The sequence below is a fragment of the Eublepharis macularius genome, chromosome 6, assembly GCF_028583425.1.
Source record: "Eublepharis macularius isolate TG4126 chromosome 6, MPM_Emac_v1.0, whole genome shotgun sequence".
Lineage (NCBI taxonomy): Eukaryota > Metazoa > Chordata > Lepidosauria > Squamata > Eublepharidae > Eublepharis > Eublepharis macularius.
This window is the reverse complement of record NC_072795.1, coordinates 70,523,583-70,546,281: the sequence shown is the minus strand read 5'-3', so window position 1 is coordinate 70,546,281 and position 22,699 is coordinate 70,523,583. Positions and strand designations below refer to the sequence as shown.

Here is a 22,699-nt window from a genome sequence, read left to right as displayed (position 1 = left end):
AACATCTCTAATATGTCATCCAACAGCAGAATATTTAGAACTGATAAACTGTTGACAAAACTATCAGGGGAACAGTCAACAAACAATACTTGTTTTATCTCTCCTTACCTGGCTCAACCATGTCCCACCATGGTATCTTCCTCTGCTCAATACATAACCAATAATAGTACCCCTTCCCCAACACAATTCCCCAGGTATATGGTAAGAAAAATCTCCCCCCCTCTCTCTGTTGTTGTTTTTTTAAACCACTAAAAGGAATGACCAGGGAGGCAAAGACCCCTGGAGCTTTTAAAAAGCTTATCAAATTTGAGACTACCTCTTAGAAAACTCTCCCTACACCATCGCATAGCCACCTTTTCTCTTCTTACTTGCCTGATTGTGGGATCACATTGTGGAGGGCTCTATTTCAACCTGCTTTTCCCCTTCCTAAATAGCACCTTGAACACCATAAGGACAGAATTCCAGATAGCAGGAACTCTATAAAATGCAGTTGCTGAAGGCCCCAGAGTCCTACATATAGTTTCCAGAGCATATAATGTTCATGCCAACAGCTCAGAATGTCGTTTCCCAGGATCCCTGACATATGGGACATTGCTGTTACAGTATTCAAGACAGCAGAAAGGAAGTATAGGAGGAATGGAGGCCTTGTATAGAGGCCTCTGGCAAGTCTAACCCACTACCACAGCAACATACATTTTCAAGGACCCAGTGATTTCTCAGTGATTCAGTTGAGAGTGTGGTGGCACTCTAAATTTTTTCCTACTACTACTTCTTCAAAATCTGAAGACAATTCTAAATCAAGGGAAGGGAAACTTGCCTATTGCTGAAGACAATTTCAGGTAGGCCGCTGTGTCGGTCTGCAATAGAACAGCAGGATTTGAGTCCAGTGACATCTTAGAGACCAACAAGATTTTCAGGGTATAAGCTTTCAAGAAATAATAACAGAGCACCACTGGTGGTCACATACAGCTCTCAACTCAAACCAATACATCATTAATAATTTGCAACCTATTCTGGGCAATGATACCCTTCTTTCACAAGCATTGGAAGGTAAACTTTTTATTGCACACAGCCAGCCCCCTAATCTCAAACAACTTATCACTCACAATAATGTATTTCCAAACACAGACTTGGACTGTGAGACCAGGGCGTGAAATCAGCCAAGATACCAACTCTGTCCCCATATTCACTCCAACACCACAATAACTGGACCTAACCAACATCAGTTATACCATTTCAGGTTTATTCATTCATTCATCTTCCAATGTTATATATGTTATCAAGTGTTAGCAATGTCCTTCCACTCTCTACATTGGACAAACAGGTCAGTCTCTATACAAAAAAACATAAATAGACATATATCTGACATTAAAAATCACAGCACTTAAAAACCAGTGGAAGAATGTTTTAATCTTCAAGGACATTTCATTGCTGACCTAAAAGTAGCTGTTCTCAAACAAAGAAGCTTCATACTTCAGAGGCAGATTACAATGTGAGATTGCTGAATTTGAGTTCATTTAAAAGTTCAGAACAATGGAACTTTCTGGAACTGAACAGAGACATAGGATTCTTATCTCACTACAGATGCTAATTTCTGCTCTAATCAAGCAGCATTGTACTTTTACATCCTAACTTCCTTCTTTGTTTCACCTCTCCCACCTCCTGACTGGGATCTAAAGGCTCAAGGATCTCCATTCCTCCCTGTTTCTGAATAAGGGAGCTTTGAGTCTTGAAAGCTTATACTCCCTAAATCTTGTTCATCTTTAAGGTGCCACTGGACTCAAACCCTGCTTGCCTATCCCCTACATCTCAGTATTATGTGATTGCTACTCTGAAATGGATTTGGAATAGTTGAACAGTCAACTGTTCAACTATTTTCTAAATTTGGGCTCGGAATTTATGGATTATTTTTGTCCAATTTACACTGCATCCCAAGGTATTGTTGAGAAATGTTAATTGAACATCTCTATTAGTAAAGTGCCTAGGACTGCCAGAAAACTAAATCTGGATTAGAAAAAGAAAGACAAGCTCCAGTTTAGACAGATGCAGGTGTCTTTCAAACAGGGATCAGATTTTGTGGTTTCTTCATTGCTGGTGTGGCTGCAGATTAAGTGCAGCAGCAACAGGGCTTCCAAATGCCAGATTTCCACATAGGCATATTTTCATAAGAGAAAGGGCTATAGACTTACTTTTTAAAAATGAAAGCTAGAAATTCAGAGAACCTGCTGTACTTGTTGTTACAATGGTATATCAATATAACAATATTCTAGTGCTGACTTTAAAAAAAAAAAATCCCCAAAATGGCAGGGGAAAGAAATAACTACCGCAGGGAGGGGGGCAGGGAAAATGGCTCCCATATGGGTCAGAAAATCCAATTTTTTGAATACAGAGAGCAGCCATCCTGGATTCACTGCAATCTTTCCTAAAGTTTCGGAGCAAAGCAGTTTTGAGAAAGATCAGAAAAAAGCCATGGAATGTACCAAGATGCTATGGGGAAGAAGGGGGAAAAAACTCTTCCCAAAGCAATGAATTCAGGGCATATAACCATGTGGAAGACACTGTAGGGTTTCAAAGAAAATCAATCCATGGCTAAAGAAAGGATAGTAATGAACAACAAGTTCTAAAGAGGACTTCAGTGTAGGGTTGGCAGTGAGTGTAGGGGAACCCCCGCTCCAGCCTCCTCCACCCACCACCACCTGGCCTGCAGGGGCAAAAGGCATGTGAATGGGCCTCACAGGATGCACTCCCAGCATGGTATGACAATATCATGTCATTGCGCAGGTCCTGAGAATAAGGTTGCCAGGTCCAGGTTGGGAAATTCCTGGAGATTTTGGGGTTGGAGCCTGGATAGAGTGGGGTTTGGGGAGGGGAGGGGCCTCAGAATAGTATAATACCATGGAGTCCACTCTCCAAAGCAGCCATTTTCTCCAGGGGAAGTGATCTCTACCCCACCTCTGTGTTTGCTCTGTGCATGGAAAGGTCATCAGAAAGAAGTAAAGAGACCAATGCAAGGATTTAAATTTGTACTGACTTTATTACACCCGGACATGTTGCATTCATGCATTCATGAATGCACTTTTTGTATGATGGATTCATTCTTGTTCCTGAAGGAGTTGCACAAATATGTATGAATGTTTGAATTATATAGCACTGACACTTTAAAAATTTAACACTTTGTGAAGCATTGTTTCTTTGTATTCCCCGTGGGCTTGTCCTTTCTTACCCCCTGGAGGCTGGCATCCCTACCCGAGATTGCGCCTGGGCCAGCCCGGCGTGAAATTTGGGAGCACTCTTGGGGCCTGTGCAATGACATCACTCCTGGAAGTGACCTTATTGTTCCACACTGAGAGTGTGTGTGTGCTTTGTGTATGTGTGAAAACAACAAATAGGTGAGTGCCGGGTTCCCCCCTCCTGCCTGGAGGGTCAGGCAACCCTACATCAGTGGCAGAAAAAGGAACCCATAAATCTAAGGAAATAAGTTGTTGCAGAACTCATACTAAGTAGTGATGGAAAATTATTTCCAGTCACTTTAAATCATTTAACTTGAACCTTGATCATTCAGGTGGGTTAATCTGAGACACAAATTGTGGCTGCAAAACACATCTGACTTACAAACTTCACTTAAATCAGTATTGACATCAGTCAAAAGTCTCTCTACACAAAACATCTTACACAGTGAAAGATCTTACCCTTGTTCTCCTACTGTGGATACTAATGCATTGCTAGGGAGACAGAGTACCCTTGAATATAAGACAACGCAGAAAGTAAGTCACTTGAGTGCCCCCATGTAAGATGTCTTGTGTAGAGAGACTCAAGATTTGAGGATTAAGTAACTTTTTTCAAACTGACATGCCTGCTGACAACACAACAGCCCCAGACATTGACTGAATACAGAGGGAGAGCGAGCGAGCAAGGGTCAGGTTAGTGGGAATCAGAGTACGATACAATGCTTTCATTCCATAAGCAGAAAAGCATTTCTGCTTAATCAAAGAGGTCAGTTTTTGCCAATCACCATTCCCATTGCAGACCCCTATATTGTATTATTCCCCAGGAGTTGCTTTTTGGAAATAACAGTGAGCTCCAGTCTGAAGGGGAAGGAAAGATCATTCCATGAGCAAAGCAGAGTTTGAATTGCAGCATGCTCTCTGGAGAATGAATGCTTGTATACTTTGAATTTTTTGAGTACCATGCAAAGAATCTGTACAATATGCTCTTCTTTATGTTCTTCTTTATATTTGGGATTGACTATCCAAAGGTACCTTTACCATATTTAGATTTTTAAATTGTTCCATGATGTAGGAGTACATTTATGCCTGCAAGATTAAATTCTATCCCTTCCCAAGTAATGCAAGGTCAAATGCAAAGGATCCCATATTCTGATAGATTTTGCAACTGTGCTACTGGATAGATAGAATCTTTGGAGCATTGTTTACTGGAATGCAAACATTTTCATAATATTTAGGATTTGTGGATTACTTCTATTTTTATGCTAATAAGAGGTTGTCAATACCAGCCATAATTAGTTATACTGGCTCTTGCCAATTATTTTGCCTATGTAATTAAATTTAAAGGATTCTAAGTGTGGAAAATGTTGGGTCAATTTAAATTATTATTGTTTTTGTTGTATATTGTTGTTGTTGGATTTAGAGTGGCAATGCTCAAGGTCTGTTGGCCAAATAAGAAGTATCATTAAAGTAATCTCCTCTGAATATGTCCAATATTGTTCCTCATTACCCACAAAGGTCCATGAAGACATATCAGTACATCTTTATTTAGCTGAAGTAGAAAAGAAAACCAAAACAGAACCAATAATTCTCCCTTATATGGCTAATTTTTCCTCCACTATTTTCTCACAGAGTTCCTTCATGTGTAACTCCGTACAGCCAAGCTTCCAGGACAGGACAGCAGTTTCTAATATGAGTGGCTAATGAGTTACCTGAGTATCTTGCATCATGCAGACCTCTAATAAACAGCCTGTGTGTGCCAGCAGACAGCCAATTCTAACAATCTGAAAAATTAAAAATTCATGCAGACACTTGTTTTCTCTAACTTAGCTAAATTGAAGCTCAGTCTTCTAATTGAGATTTTAGCTAAAACGAAAGTACACATGGCTAATAGTCTTCAGGGTGAGAGGAAAACTGGACAGTTCTGCATGCACTGTATCTAATTCGCCATTAGAAGCTGTGCAGTCTTTCATTCTTGATGAGGCAGTAAATTCCAGGTTTTCACTACTGTGCATCAAAATAGATAAAGGCTTGCATCTAGTAATGCACAAACAAAAACATAAATGTAGTGCTGTTCCACTTGTGAAGATATTGTGCAGCTGCTAGCACAATCCTTTCTATATGTTATAGAGTCCAGAAATTGGTTGCTCAAGACCTTGCACAAGCATAAATACAAGTGAGGATACAGAAAGTTTGCCTTCAAGCAAGTGGATGTCACAATCTGTGTGTGTGTGTATTTCCTCTTGTGCAAGAGCATTAGCACAAGCAGACATTTTGCACCACATCCAAACAATTATGTCTACCTAGGGCAAAAGGTAAACAAGTTTTATTTAATATGGTTGTAATTCTGTTATGGATGTTAGTATTTTATTATTTTATTGTATTTTATTTTATTGGAAAGGAGGTAATGAATGCTCCAGCTAAATAAAGAGAACAATTTGGCTAATCTAATGATAAGAAGCAGTTTTTATACTCAGTGAAATGGTACAAAATCCCTAAATAGAGTCACAACCTTTTAATTCTATTGACTTCAATGGATTTAGAAGGGTGTGCCTCTGCTTAGGGATTGCACTGTAAATCCATGACAAAAGATTTGAGTTCTAATCTAATTGGTCCAAGACTTTATTAACTGAACCTTTTACTGCTTGGTTTGTTTATATCTACTTGGGTGGGAGGGAACTGGAATATCAGTGGCAGGCTCCTCCCCCCCCCCAATTGAGCTTGCTACCCTATCTTAATCTCTATCTGCAGAGATATGTGAGATTCTGACTCCACTATTCAGTGCTTCCTAGAATAGGGTGGAAGACAGACACAACAGGTAGTTGCCTGACTATTCCACTTACAAAAAAACAGTCTCTCCCCATCATAAAAGTCCATAAAGTTAACAGAGCCCATCTGGGCTTGCACCTGGCATCTTTTATTTAAACTCATCTCTCGCACTGATACAGCTTTATTGTTAAACTCCCAGGGGGCATGTGCAGCACTGACAGTACTCATCTGTTCATCAGAGAGGCAGGAAACTTTGATATGGAAGCAAATGGAAAAATACAAAAGGAGTGAGATATATTCAAGCCAATAGAAGACTCACCATGAAAATCTTTCTTTCAGAAAGCAGATTATTTTAAGGGCAGGTGATAGCATTATTAATTTCCAAAATGTTTATAAGAATTGTGTTTAAAAATGGACACTTACTTCCCCACTTTGAGTTTCTGATGAGGGTTAAGCATGTACCATTTTAATGAAGTTCCCCAGGAACAACTATGGGAACAAAACTGGGTGGCAGTTTGGGATGGTTTCACATACAGAATAAACCCCCAGAAGCTGAGATGTCTCCAGAATATTTATTGCTGAGTCACCCCCCTCCCCCCAGCACTATCCTTTGTCCCATCAGGAATAAACGAGGAGATAAACAAACTGGCCTGGGGACATTCGTTTATGGCTAATAGGGATGTGCGCTTTGGGTTTCTAATTTGGGTAAAATACCCGAATCAGACTCAATCTGTAAAGATTCAGGATTTCCGAATTGGGGCCAGCAATTCGGAAATCCTGAATCAAAGCTTTCCGAAGCATTCATAATGCTTTGGAAAGCTTTGGGGCCAAGTATAAAGGGCCCCTTTCCTGCCTCTTGCAAGCAGCAGGGCCCTTTAAACATCCCCCCAACTCCCAGCCCCAGCCCCCCACCCCTACTTACCTTGGCCCTGCCGCTGGTGGTGGAGGTGGCGTCAGCGTCAGCGGTAGCTCTGGTCCTCCCCACCACCCTGTGGGGCCACGAGGCAGCAGAGGAGATCAAGAAAGCCCTTCCTGCCCTTCAAATGGCCGCCACAGCAACCATTTGAGGGGCAAGAAGGGCCGGAGGAGGCAGCTCCAGCCTTCTCTGCAGCCCTGCAGGCCCAGAAGAGGCAGTATGGAGGCAAAGGAGTTGGGTCCAGGCTGTCCCGGCCTCGCACGGACTACAGCACTGGCAGAGAAGCTGGCTCCAGGCCGTCTCGGCCTCGCACGAGCTGCAGCAGCAGCACAGGATCCAGCTCTGGGCCGTCCCAGCCTTGTGCATGCTGCCGCCACCGCAGCCTGCCCCTCAGCTGATCACCCTTCCCCTCTCCCTGCTGGCAGGGAAAGTGGGTGGGGGATGGAGTAGTTGCCCCAGGGGGGGTGGGAGGTGGGAGCAGGGGGGTGTTGCTCCCCCTCACTTCAGTATGCTCCAAATCTTTACAGAGTATACTGAAACGAGTAAATACCAGAATTCTGAAGCGGCTTGCTGTGTCAGAATTCTGGTATTTCCAATTTTTTTTCCTGCTTCGGGTAAACTCGAAGCTGGAAACCCGAATCTTTTCAGGATGCACACCCCTAATGACTAATAGAAGCATGCTGTGGTGCTAGCCCTCTTTTGTTTAAATGAGGCAGAAGGTCTGATTGGCAGAGTTAGAAGTCCTATTGAAAGGTCTGCTGAAATGCCTTAAGCAGGTGCTTTGTCTTCACGATTCAGGCATTTACCATGTGATGCTGACCCCACCCACTGTTCCATAGGCAAACATAATATTCTTTCTATCAATCTATATATATATATAAAGACAAGTGTCCTGACTGATTCATGAACACCCAGCCCAAGCCCCTGGACTAGAAACATGAAATGCGGGGATAATGCAATTTTCATGATGGAAACACCCACTAAGAAGGGTTTTTAAGAAATTTGCCCCCTAAGGGGGTAAAATGTGTTTTCCCAAAGGGATACAGCTTCCCTGTATGGCTGGCAGGCTGCTGCCTGCTTGCACTACCTCCCACTGCCAGCTCAGCCACTCTTCCCTGATTGGGCCAGCCTTTCAAGGTCATTTGCATATACGAGATGATTGGGGCTCACAACATTCTACAACTCATTCCCCACTCCCGAGACAGTTGGAACACACGGATAATTTGCCTATGTGGTCTGATTGGTCCTCACCCCCCACATTCTAAACAGTATGCAGTTGCTATTGGGAGTCACTGAATGTGTCCTGAGGTAAAGTGCACCTCCCAGAGTTCCCCTAAAAGTTCACTAGGGTTGCCAATCTCCCTGTGGGGCCTGGCTTTCCTGAGTTGCTGGCAGGCTCCTGCCTGCTTGCACCTCCCTCTCTCTGATTAGTCAGCTGTGGAACTCTGTGTTCTGATGTAAAAATCAGGTAAAAGAAACTGCAGACAGTTGAAGAAAGATGGTACAAGACTCCTGAATAAGGTTTTTATCTAGAAGTCAGTATGGCAAATGAGTTTTTAGATGTTTATGGGGAGATGGAGCATGACCTTTCTAGGATCTGTTTCGATGCAAACATATGAACTTGCCAAAGTGCCCACCACACCACCACTCCCTCAGTCCAACTCCACCTCACACAGCTTGCATCCATCACCGCTTACTGCCCCCAAGAAGCCTCCTGGCAGATGTCATGCAAGATAAACCGATGCTAAAAGGAGGAAGCAACTTAGAGATGTGGCAAAGAAATAGGCACATCCTACTCCTGTGGTGCACCGAGAAGCAGTGGCCAAGTACCAGCAAGATCACCCCAAGGTGCACAGAGCGGCAGAGTCTCTCTATGAGCAAAGCAATCCCGGAAGATGAGTAGAGAGGCACTCACTTCCATGGAAAGCCAAGGCTCACTCAGACATGGCATATGATCCTGATGTGGCTTATGAGGCAGACAGCACTGTATTGCTGGGTAACATGACCCACAAATGCAAGTACTGCAATGCCTTCAAGTGGAAGGAGGAGGCCCTCAGCATGTGTTGCAGCAATGGCAAGGTGCAGCTTCCACCCTTCAAAGCTCAGCCCCAGCCTCTCTACAGCCTGGTAATGGGCAGCCACACCAACCACGTTCATTTCATGGACCTTGTACGGAAGTACAATGGCTGCTTCAGCATGACATCATTCAGGGCCAAGCAGGTACTATGAGATGGCTTAATGCCAACTTTCAGAGTTCAAGGACAGATGCATAGCATTCATACCATCAGATAACCCCTTCAAATGACTGAAGTTCCCCCTCAAGGTCTGCTTTGCTATGACGATCAATAAGTCCCAGAGCAGATACTGAAGGTGACAAAAATTGACTTGAGGGAGGACTGCAGTTCTACGTGGCCTGCTCCAGAGTGAGCTCATTCAGCAGCCTGGTGATCCTAGCACTTGAGGGGAAAACCACCAATGTGGTCCTTCGGTAGGAAAAAAAACCGGTTGTACGTATTTTTCACTTTATTGCTCTACAATCTTTTCCTTTTAAATCTTTTCAAAAAATGTTACATTTCAAAATTCACTTCATCAGTTTTTGGCATCAACACACTTCCCTTTATTCAAACACCTTTGTGAAACTTGGGTACTATGCAATTATACTACAAAATCAACTAAAAAAAAACACCCACAAACCAAAAAATGTTACATACCCATAAGTATTATAACTGGATTTAAAGTAGTTAAATACTGTACCAAAGTACGGGCATCAAGCTAGTCTATTTATAAAACCGTTGGCAAAAAGCCATCTTATGGCACAGGAGGGATAGTGGAAGCCATGAGTGGATGACTGAAATCCCAATGGCAATGGCAATGAATTCACAGCAGAGATTCATTATCATGTGGCTGCAGCCTAAGTTGCCATTTTATCTAAGCCATATTTAACTGAATAGGTAGAAAGCAATGAGAAGGAAGCTGTGAAAGCGCCAGATTAATTATGTGCATTCTCTAGGCCTGTTTTTTAGGACATTAATCATAACAATCAAGATAAGAAATTGCAACTGGATCTCTGGTGAGCAACCTCATTCCTTCAAACATGGCAGAGCCTCATGGAGTTGCACTCCAGAGGAGCTGCCAGACTTTGACAGAGCTATTCCACATATGCATTTTTCATGGAAACAGATGTTCTTGTGCATCAGCATCTTTGACTGCCTGACCTACTGGAAGTGTTGCAGAGATTATTCTTCATGGAGAAGGACTGTGGGATTGGAAATCCTAAATAGATTTGCATCTGTTTAGAGCTCTTCCTTGGTTTTTTTTTTTTAAATCAGCATAGCGCTACTGAGCTGCAAACAGCGGAAAACAACCAGTTTGCCCAAACATAGGAGAGAAAGGCGAGTAATAACTACATGTGTGTGTTAACAACTACAGTTGATGTCATTATTAATGTGCCAAGGAGATATATCCCAGAACACTTGAAGCATTTTGTGGAAGCATAGATATTATAGGTGAAGTAGATAGGTTCACTTTGCTCTGCATTTCACTGTACCTGCCTTCCAATTTAACTTGAATCAGTTTCTGAAGTGGCAAATGTTTCCTGCAGTTTTTAGTTTATGCCTATTTATTTTTCTTGCAGGTTACTGATATACTCTAGTGCATATGAACACCAAATTATACAGCAACAAGGCATTATGTGGTTTCATGATCACATCAGGATTCCAATTTGTATCATGCCATTTCATGTGTGCCTCTGTGAACTCTTGAATCATGATGCAAAAATGATTCCTGGTGTGATCATCTCTCTCTCTCTCTCTCTCTCTCTCTCTCTCTCTCTCGTGGCACAGCTCCTAGCGTATAGGCTGTGAGCTAACCACACTTTAGATTATCCTCAAGTGTGATAATTTCAAGATGTCTTTTTTGCTGTTATTTAATATGCGCTGAAGTGCATAAATAACCTGTAAGAAAAGAAGTGTCCTCCTGACCTGCATAGCCCAGGTGAGCCTGATCTTGTCAGATCTCAGAAGCTACCAAACAATGTATATAACCGCGCCCAACTAACTATGCAGTAACAATGCAGTAACCATTCATTGAATGGTTATTAAAGTTCTTTCATTGAAGTTTATGATCTATACTACATTGTTACTGCATAGTTAGTTGGGCGCGGTTATATACATTGTTTTGGCAGTTTGCACCGCGCCTCTCTCTTTTGGTATTATTTAGATCTCAGAAGCTAAGCAGGGTCAGCCTTGGTTAGTAATTGGATGGGAGACCTCCAAAGAAGACCAAAGTTGTAGAGGCAGGTAATGGCAAACCACTTCTGATAGTCTCTTGCCATGAAAACCCCACTAGGGGTCACCATAAGTCAACTCTGACTTGAAGGCTACACACAAGAAAAAAGGTATGAATTGAAAACTGAGGCAAACTATGTACATGCAGTGGCTTGAACAGAGCCTATAAAGCAGATCACTAATGTATTGACTGATTCAAGGCTGAGTGAACAGCAGAAGAATGGCACAAGAAATGGGGGAAATGCCAGACAGCTAATGTACTGGTGTTTCTCTGGGAACAATATCAGGTAATACAGAATCCAAAACATGAGGAGAAATCTGGATGGACAAAATTTCATAAGCTTCTTCATCACTGATCTAGTCACTTATGTGTAAGAAACTGGGTCAAATATACATTACTCATTCTAAGTCGCATGTTTCCCGCATTCCCCACGCAATCCCGAGTGCCGGTCACATTACCTCATTAAACAGACGCATTTCATTCGCATTTCTCCCGAATATGTGGTCACAGGTTTTCAATGGGAGTTTCACGATGACCGTGAATGGGCCAATGCGCAATTTACGTGTTTTTTTAAAAAACCACCCCCCTTCCTGTCTCTCCGGCCATTCTGAGAGTTCCTATTGGCTGATTCAACTTGCAAGTGCTCCGTAGTCTGCAAAAGACTGTTTTTGACTTCATAGCATTGGATTTATTGATTATGCTGTTTCTGAATCAAATCTGGTAGTTTGAAAAATCATTTTGGGGTGAATCCATCCTCAGAACGGACTCGCGAAACTTCCTTTTTAACTGTTTTTTATTTTTTTTATTTTATATTACTGTAATATCGAAATTACGAAATATCGAAATAATGACACTCCAAGGAAGTGAAACTTCAGTAAAATTCAGGCACTGAACTGTCCTGCATAGGAAATGCCCACGAAAGCTTCCCACATGCTTCCAAATTTCCAAAAAAGAAACGGGAGAGAGCCATCAGTGCTGTCAGTGGGGGAAAGAGAGGCATCATTATCTTCAATGATGTTTCTTTATAAGGCAAGATCGAAATAACGGAAAAGTGCGCTCAAAATTTTTTTTAAAAAATGAGCGGGAAAAAAAGGTCCCGCCCAAAAAAGCGGTTTTCGAGCGGCCGTGTGACTGAAGGGACATGCGAGAAAGATGGATTGGAAACAGGAATGTGAACGAAGAGGAAAAAATCGCGGATTGGAGGCAAACGGAAGATATCCGATAAACATGCGGGTAATGGGTGAATGTGGATTTGACCCTGGTCTATATAAAAATGACAAATTGTATTTTTTTTTAGAAAATTTGATATGTTGCATGTTCAGACCTGCTCAAAGCAACTCACACAGTTAAAACACATCATACTAATAAAAACAAGTTAATAAAACAAGTTAATTTAAAAATGGCAATAAAACAACCAATAAAAGCAAGCCACATAAATGTACATAAAATGGAAAAGTCTAAAATGGTATTGATAAAAGTGTCCTCAGGCTGGGAGCAAACCATGAAAACAGCTTTAAAAGATGGAGCCCCTTGGTTAAACTTCCAGCTTTTAATAAATGTGTCGGACTGGCAGATAAGGGAAGGGAAAACTGGAACCAGGCATGACTGAAGAGGAAAGACATTCCAAAGGTGAGAAGTCACCAAAGCCCTTTTCTTACTTGCAGTCATGAGCAGAGATCAGCATTGGTATGGTGTGCATAGGCTGTGAATATTTTCCCTAAAAAGGCCCCACCCCTTGGATCACCTGGAGTTCTGCCTCGCACCAGAGGGAGGAGGGAGGAGAGTAAAGGTGAGTCTTTGTGTCTTTGGCACCATCCTCCTGACTGAGAGGGATGGAACAGGGTCACTGTGAGTCTTGCCTAGCTCACAAACACCCACTTTATTGGGGGGGGGGTCACACCAGCAGCTTATTTTGGCAGAATCTCCATCCACTTTGTGCTAGAGTCAGGTTATGGCCATCTTGTAGCAGCTGTGGCTTGTGTCTGCCTTGCTGGAGTGACAGTTCCTGTGGTTGGTGCATGACAGTGACTGCTGGCTCTAAGGATGTGGGGGCTGTGAGTTGAGGACCATGATGGGGCTGCAATGCAGGGTCAGCAATTCATGGTGCACCTCCCACTGGGTCATCCAGAAGTCTGGTTGGCCCCAGGCCATTGGCCCACCAGGACTTTCGTCAGTAGCCTTAGTGGCCAATCCACCCCTGCTTATGAAAGCAAGGCAATGCTAGAGTTCATCACATTTCCAATAAACAAAAATGACAACATAAATAACTTCATTCCACATAGATCCTATTGCAAAGATCCCACATTTCTCTCACTGTGGGGATGAGTGGGAGTGGCTAGTAATAAAGCTAATCTGAATCTCACCAAACAAGTTATCTTCACACCTACTATGTATCTACTACACATTCAAGGCATAATTTGAAGTACTGCAGGCAGTGCCATGTCTAGGAAAGATGGTATTCTGGCTGTCCCCCTTGACCCTTCTTTATTTATTGAGTATACTTTTATACCACAATCTCAACAAAATTCCCAAGGTGATATAATTACATTACGAGCTTTTAAAGGTTGGTGACTAGAGGGGACTTCCTTGGTGCTGATCAGCATTAACCTATTCCTTAGAACATAACTATATGATACGCCAACATGTGCTGAGTTACATTGTATGACTAGACTTGAGGTCAGATGTAGATTGGAGGAACTCACCTTAAAAAGCACTCGTTCACTCAGTGCTGAGAGGGAGCATGGTAAGGGGGAAGAGGGAGACTCCAGTTTCTCTCTTACCCCACTTCTGCCATCAGAATGTGGGTCTTTTTGCCCCTTTTCTGTGGCTCCATATGTCCTTCCTATAGCATGTAGAGACAGAGAAAAGGGCAACTGCCCTGCCCCCTGCTGCCCTTTTATTTGATGAAAGCAGAGTGGAAAGGAAACTGGATGCTGTTTCTTTCCCTCCCAACACTCCCTTTGAGTACTGAGTGAACAAGGGCTTTTTTCTGGCCCATTGGGGAGATGCAACAGATTGAGCCTAAGCCACCAGCTGCTCATGCTACCAGTTTCATCATTGTCATCCCCTTCCCCTCTTCAGAAAGACTCATTAGGCCTCAGGCTCTTCCATAGGTTTGTGTTCCACCTAAAGTGCAGCCCTCCATTTTTGCCCAGGCAGCAGTGGGTCCCTGATATGTTTTGTAGGGGGAGCATTATTTTTTTATGCACCTGGTCTTCTTGAAAGTTCTAGGTGGGTGAGTGCAGCTGTGCTTTATTTCAACTCCTTGAAGAAAAGGGGTTTGGTTGGGCTATGACAGAAATTGGATTGGCACTATGACAGAAATTGGATTGTCACTTCACCTAATGAACTTCTGCCCTCAGGAGGCTGCTAAAGAAATAGGACACCTATATTCTCTGACTTCTTTTATCATTCATTATGTGTAATTGCTAATTCTCTTTTTATGATGGGATTCACACTTAATCTTTTAACCTTGCCACCTCCATTTCCTCCTTACACAGAGCATCTACACTTAAAACATTCATGATGGAATTCACACAAAGATTTCCTGGCTGAATTTTTATATACTTTGGGGGAGAGGTCAAGGAAATATCATCTGCTTCTCCTGAACAAAGCAGAATGATTAATTTAGCCCTATCTCAAGCTTTGGAACTCCCCCCTTGCAAAGGGGAAAAGAAGGAAAGATCATCCTTATAGCTTTCTAGGGTTGTGGAATTCTCTTATTTTCTCTTTGCTGAATTTCTCCCTAAAATTCAGCAATTCATTCTATTCCTCTTTTTAGCAAACTGAGTCAGTTTCAAATCAGTTCCTCTTTCATGAAGAGGAAGATTCTATTTAAATCTCTAAGACAATGTTTTTATTTATATATATATTCTATGAACATAGTTGAACAATTAAGAACAAGTTGAGCCATTAAACAAATAATTAAACACAAACCACGACTTGTCTGAATATATCTTTGATGCATCAGTTGGCTTTTACCCTTTGTATTATATAACAGTGACACAACAACAGGTAGAAATCCACAGGTGAGGAAATTTATACTACCACATGGTTAAAAAATCCTCAAAGATAAATTAATGAGAAATGAAAGACAATTCCCTCTGTTGAAAGAGGAAAAGAGAATAAGAGAAACCAATTTCTATATCTTAAAAAAGGAAATTCTACCCCATGTAACAACCCTACTGCTTTCTGTTGCCTGTCTCAACTTTTGGCTCCTGCCATCTCTTGTTTTGCATTTGCTACGGTGAGAAAGTTATTGCAGTTTCTTCAGCTACAAAGAGCCCATCCCTTGCCATAGTCATGAGCCAAAAGAGCTCTTAACCTGGGACAGGTAGCCAGGGCCCAGCTATAACATGCAATGAGTGGTAGAGGAAGAGCTCAACCAGTTACACACCAGAAGACCAAGAATAGCTAGCATAGAAACACCATCTGTTGGACAACACTAACATCAATACATTACGACTATAGGCCTAGACTGTTGCATGGTTGTCTGTGGTTGCAAGCATGTTGATAGTGAGGTATTTCTGATGTATCTTTGGTGTTTGAGGGGGCACAATCTCTACCTTGAGCAAAATGTATGGTGTATATACTATTCCAGTGCAGATGGGAGCTGGTAAATATGTGGGTGGGATTTATCACAGATGGTCATTATCAGGCAAGGATGTTCCCTGCCTAACTAATCTCTGTAGCAGGATTTGAGTTTAGTGGCAACTTAGAGACCAACAAGATTTTCAGAGGGTAAGCTTTCAAGAGTCAGAGCTCCCTTCATCAGACACCTTCAGAAGTTCTGACTCAAAAGCTTACACTCAGAAAATGTTGTTGGTCTCTAAGGTGCCACTGGACTAAAACCCTGCTGTTCTACTGCAGACCAACACAGCTACCCACCTAATTAATCTCTGTAGCATTCCTAGAGTTGACAATGAGGAACAAAACTGCACACTTCACTGGGTTGTTGCAAGAGGAGAAAATTGACCTGGTTTGCATTACAGTGACATGTTTGGAAGAAAACGATGTGCTGTGCTTTTCCCAACTAACTCCACCTGGTTATGCAGTCCCCCACCAACTCCACACAGATGGCCAAAGAGGAGGGGTTGCTATTATCCTCCATGACCCCTTCAATTTCCAAAGACTCCCAGTATAGCCAACATTGACTGTATGCTCCTCACATTGAGAACTAAGGATACATTAGATATTCTGCTTGTCCACTGGCTGCCTAGTTCCCCAGTTAGTACCCTTTCTGAGTTGACAAGAGGTGCTCTTAGATGTGGTACTGAAGACACCAAGACTTATTGTTCGGAGTGACTTCAACATCCATGCTGAATGCTCTTTGTCAGGGTTGGCCCAAGGTGTTATAGCCTTTTTTTGTGATGGACTTTTCTCAAATAAAGTAAAGGTAAAGGTAGTCCCCTGTGCAAGCACCGAGTCAATACTGACACATGGGGGGACATCACTTTACCCCCAGGAAACTGAGTACTCATTTTACCAACCTCGGAAGGATGGAAGGCTGAGTCAACCTTGAGCATGCTGGTTGAACCTGGCTTCTGCCAGGATCGAACTCAGGTTGTGAGCAGAGCTTGGACTGCAGTACTGCAGCTTACCACTCTGCACCACGGGGCTCTCAAATAATAGGACAGACACATGAAGGAGGCCACATCTTGAACTTAATATTTTCCACTGAGCCTTTGAAGGGAGGACTTCTTTTAGGATTTGAGATTCAGCCTGAACTATGATTTGACAATTATCTACGGAAGGTAAGGGTAAATATGGCCCCCACTACCCACAAAGAGGGAGGGGGTTAAGAAGATCCACCCAAAGAGGCTCATTGATTCTTCTGGATTTCAAAATTCTATGGAGGGTTTTAGATTTCCCAACACATTCTCTACTGTGTCTGTGGTAAGAGCTTGCAATGTGAAGCTCTTTTGAAGCCATTGACAAAATTGCTCTTTGACAACCTCTCCTGCTCTTGCGGTGCAAGCCAGCCCCATGATTCACCATGTAGCCAGGTGACCTGAAGAGGGCTAGAAGATATCTAGAATACCATTGGCAGAAAAATTGCACTGAATCAGATATAGCATGCGACAGAGACATTCTCATCTGGATGCCAGCTGTAATACAGGAACAGTAGAAGCAATGCCACTGCTTAATACACAATCTGATCTGCATATGAACCATTTTGACTGAGTTACAGTGAGAAATATTGACAGGATTCTGTGATCTGTGAAGACCATTACTTGTGCACTGTATCCTGGCCCACCTTGGCTGCTAAAATCACATAAAGACTACGTAAATGAACCCTTGATATCTATCATAAATCAGTCACTGATTCAGGACTAGAGATGAGCACAAACAGAAAAAAAACCGAACATGATGTTCATTGTTCATTGCCATCCATGAACAAGGACTCATGAATAACCACGAACATGGCCCTGTTCATGAACATGTCCATGGTTGGCTGTTCGTGGGGGCCAGCAGGCTCTCCTCCAGCCATCATCCAAGTCAAGATCCCTATTGCATCACTCCCAGAAACTTGACCTGAGCAGGCACCAGGAAAGGTACCAATAATAAATAATAGCTTGGCCCCAGAGCCTGGCAGCAGCCCTGGAACTTGAAGGGGTAGATCCCTACCGCACCACTTCCAGAAACCTGACCTGATCAGGCAGCAGGAAATGTACCAATAATAAATAATAGCTTGGCACAGAGCCCGGCAGCAGCTCTGGAACTTGAAGGAGTAGATCCCTATCCCACCGCACACAAAGAAAATTCAAGCTCCAATGCACTCTCTCTATCAAAATGCCAACAGGACCTGTCTCTCCCTGTCCATTGTCTGCAAAACCAGAGCCTCCCTTGTAACAAATTTGGAGCTCCACACTTGAAAAGAAGACCTGCCTATCAAGCTAAATTGGGCTTAGATTGGGGTTTCCAGGGCAACAGCAGGAGTTCAGACAGAGTTCAGACAATCCCTGCCTAAGTTGCCAAGGGAATTGATTGCAGGTGCCAGACTGTCTGGCTTGACGAACAGCAATGGACAGCAACGAATGAGGCTTGCAATGACCACCTGTTTGTTTAGAATGGGGCCTCAAGAACAGCTTGTTCGCGAACAGCAGATTGGGCTGTTCATGGCTTTTTTTTATCATATTGCTGTTCATGCCCATCTCTACTCAAGACACCTTCTCTCAACTACTCAAAGAGGCAATTATCCACCCACTACTTAAAAAATGATCCCTAGATAAAAATAAGTTGGCTACTCGTCATCCTGCCTCTAATCTACCCTTTCTAGGAAAAGTGATTAAGAGAGTAGTAGCAAACCAACTCCAAATCTTTTTGGATAACTCTGGCACTCAAGACACTTTTCAGTCTGGTTTCAGGCTGGGCTATGGGATGGAGATGGCCCAGGCAGCTTTAGCTGATGACTTCCATCTGAATGTAGACAAAAACATTCAGATGTATCTTGGATATATGATACAGTAGATCATGACATCCTGTTGAGGTGTTTGGAGGCAGATGTAGGTATCAGAGGTTGTAGCTGGGATTGGTTTAAATCATTTCTCATGGAACATAGTCAAAGAGTTGCTGTTGGAGACCAGCCATCTTCATTTTGGAAATTTCACAGGGTGTAATTTTATTCCCCATGTAATTCAACCTCTGTGTAAAGCCTTTAGGAGAAATAATTCATAGCTTTGAAACTGGATGTCATCAATATGCAGAAGATACCCAGCTTTTTGCCTCACCATCCAAATTCCATGGTGATATAGTAGAGGTCGTAAGCTGCTGCCTGACAGCAGTAGTCAAATAGCTGAAAGCAAACAAACTGGAAATGAACCCAGACAAGATGGAGGTGGTGCTGACATCTTAAAGGACATTGTGCTTGCCACTTTCGATGGCATTCAGTTGATCCTTGGAGACTCAGTTAAGAGCCCAAGGGTTATACGGGATTCAGCATTGCTGCTAGAGAAGCAAGTTAAGGCAGCTGCAAAAATGCCTTCCCCAAACTGAGGCTAACCTGGAAAATAGCCCCTTACCTTGACATGTCTGATCTGGCCACCTGGATTTATGCCACGGAAACATCAAGACTACTGTAATACACTCTACATAGGTCTCATCTTAAAGTCAACTCAAGACTTCAGCTTGTGCAAAACACTGCAACTCATTTACTTTTGGGAGCTAAATAGGGCATGCATATCACTCTCATTCTGTAGTCACTCTGTTGGCTACCCATCAGTTGTCATACTCAGTTCAAGGTCATTCATGTCCTAGTCCCTCATATCTGCAAAACTGCATCTCTCCCTGTGTTTCGCCACTGCAGCTTAACTCAGTTGAACAGGGCCTTCTGCAGATGTCACCCCACACATAGGCAAAATCAACAGCTGCCCATTCCTTGCCCATTCTCTGCATTATGGAATGGCCTGCCTGAAGATGTCGGGAAAGTTCTCACTCTCCTGGTTTTTCACAAACTATGCAGAACTGAATTATTCAGGAGGGCTTTTTTACATAGGTAATATGACTGTGGTGTAAAGAAGTGGTTCAAAGAGATGTGCAGGAATGGGATAGGGACTGTAGACTATAGAACAGCCCCTATGCTATACTACAGTATAGTATAGAACTGTTTGCTGCTGTAAGTGTGCTTCTACTGGATAGTTCCGTGACATGTAATTTGTCATGTCAAATTGCTTATATTTCTATTTTCAACATGGTTTTCAGCCTTGTACTAGATTTCTGCTTGTTTTAAAATCCTTATCATATTCTATTCTTTGCTGAATTTTTATTGAATGTCCCAGCCGTTGAGTGTATTGACCTACACTGTGCAATGCACCTTGAGTCTCAATAAGAAAGGTAGATGATAGATAGATAGATGATAGATAGATAACATAAAATCCTACTTCACACATTTGAGAGGGATAAGGATATTGTGTGACCTCCAACCCTTTTCAATACATGAGAATTGGGACAGTTGTACTAATTGCCCACACCAGGAACTGAGTCTGATTTCACATTATAGAAATATTTCTTTCTACATCTTTCCTCTTTCAAACGTTAAACCAAAACATAAACAGACCAACATACCTTTTAAATTTGTAGATTAAAAAAACAGCCAAGCCCACGAAGACCACTGACAACAACATCAGCATTGCTGAACTGCTGTGTCCAGCTCCAGAGTCAACGAGAGGCGCTGGGAAAGGGAAGAACATCATGTTACATTGGCAAGTCATTAACTGCGGGGGTGGGGAGGGAGGCAAGGTATGGCTCTCTTTTCTTTGCAGCCTCTTTATTATTGCGGACATGTGGTACATGCTGTGAGAGAAAACACAACTTATATGGAAGGAATTGATCTCACTCCCTTTGAACACAAGGCTGCAATTTCCAGACAGCACCATAATGAAAAGGAAGCGGCAGGCCATGCACAGACAAACTGCAGGAAGATTGTCCCATGACATCTCTTGGGTCTGCCATCTTTTCAGGGAAGCACGCACCCCCATCCCTGTCCCCGCCACCAGGACTGGAGAGCCCAGATTTTACTTAATGAGGAACCAGCAGAAACAAGGGGAACATTCTTCAGTACATGTATAATTTCAGTGAGGAAAAATATCTTATATAGCCAAATAGTCCTTGCAGTACTGAGGTATTTCATATGTCTCTCAATTCAACTGAAAATGAGATCAACATGGAAAAGTCTGTATTCCCCTTGTTATGCAGTACAGGGTCTATACTCCTTCAGTTATCTGTTCAATTTTTTCCTCCATCCTCAGCTCAACGCGGCTGTCTCACCCCTCTCTCGCCTTATCTCCCTCAGGCCCACACACTGTAGCTCCCAGGTGGATTGCCGCAATTGAGAAAACTTGGCAGATGGCTGCCTCTAATGATGTTGGCATCTTTACATTTACAGAGCACTGTTTTCATGTCAAAATTGAGTTTAGGATGAGGTGTGCACATCAGATATTTTGGGATTAATTTCAAATCTGGATTTGGGGAGGGAATACTTTTCATTATCAGAATTTTCCTGTCTTCCCTTAACATTTCAGGATTGTTTTGGGTTTTGCGGGGGAGGGTGAAATTGCTCCCTCCATTTTTGCAATTGCCTCCCCATCCCCCACCCTCAGAGGCATCAGGAGCATTGATGGAAGGAGATGAAGCTGGTCTTCCCAAACAGCTGTTAGGAGGCATCTTCCTCTCTTTAAATTTTAAAGGCCCATTGTCCTCTACAGGAAGACCTAACCTCCTAGAAAATAATGGCCTCCTAAAATTTAAAGGTTCTTGAGATGCAGACTAACAGCTGATTATGTAGATATAGCCTCAGAAGTTATATTTACCACCCATCAGAAATAATGGTGCCATTATTTCTTATGGAAAGTAGAGATGCCAGGTCTACCTATAGGAAATAATGGGGACATTATTTTAGATTTTATATGCCAGATTTTTCCAGAGAAAACAATAGATACTTAACAGTTAAAGAGACGGAGACTCCACCAAACAGCAGTTTGGCCCACCGGCTTCCTCTCTTTAATGGCCCCCATAAAATTCCTGAAATTCTGGGAGCTAAACTTTCATTATTCATAGAATTTGGGAGTTGGGGGGGGGGGTGTCATTGGCTGCAAACCCCTATTAAGGACATTAAGTTGCTGAGCAGGAATGAGATGTGTAAGTTCATTGAATTGTTCTTCTACATCAGATTTCAAATTTGGCCCTGAGAAATGTTTCCTTTTTCTGAGATTTCTGTGGCATCTGGTTGGCCACTGTGGGAAACAGGATGCTGGACTAGATGGGCCATTGATTTGATACCGCAGGATTGTTCTTACATTACTCTATTCTCTCAACCCTATTTGTACATCTCCTAGGAGAGGAATTATGAAACCTGTCTTTCAGATAAGACATCATTGCAGAGGAACAGGAAGTTTGGTTAATGTGAAAATCCTGTTCTGGTGCACCAAAGTAACATAGAAAAAAAAAGGTAAAGGTAGTCCCCTGTGCAAGCACCAAGTCATTCCTGACCCATGGGGGGGCGTTGCATCACGACGTTTTCTTGGCAGACTTTTGTTATGGGGTGGTTTCCCATTGCCTTCTCCAGTCATCTACACTTTACCCCCAGGAAACTGGGTACTCATTTTACCAACCTCAGAAGGATGAAAGGCTGAGTCAACCTTGAGTCAGCTACCTGAACCCGGCTTCCGCCAGGATTGAACTCAGGTCGTGACTCGTGAGCAGAGCTTGGGCTGCAGTACTGCAGCTTACCACTTTGCATTAATTCATTGACATGTCTGCAGCTAGGACAGCATTGCTTCCAGGCACTTCTCCTCTTAAAAATTGAACCTGGAGAGGTTCAAGTCTGAGTAATTATCTGGATCTCCCGCCTGCACTATACATTGTGCTACACTGACTCATGAAACATTTTGTTTTTCATTATGTATTTTATGAGAGCTCATTGCATGTAGTGGGAATGTAGTGGATACAGTTTGGACTGTTACAGTCTTGTAGATCTAGACTAAAATCACTACTTTTCCATGAAGCT

The 22,699-nt window shown here is 42.6% G+C and overlaps 1 protein-coding gene across 1 annotated transcript in view; it reads right to left on the bottom strand.

Moving 5' to 3' along the window:
• SORCS3 (sortilin related VPS10 domain containing receptor 3) overlaps window positions 1-22,699 on the bottom strand; it is an 818,830-nt gene that overhangs the window by 6,997 nt on the left and 789,134 nt on the right. The window contains exon 25 of the mRNA XM_054984254.1: window positions 20,260-20,365. Coding sequence (XP_054840229.1) covers window positions 20,260-20,365 — 106 coding nt within the window. The remainder of the gene's footprint in view (window positions 1-20,259; window positions 20,366-22,699) is intronic.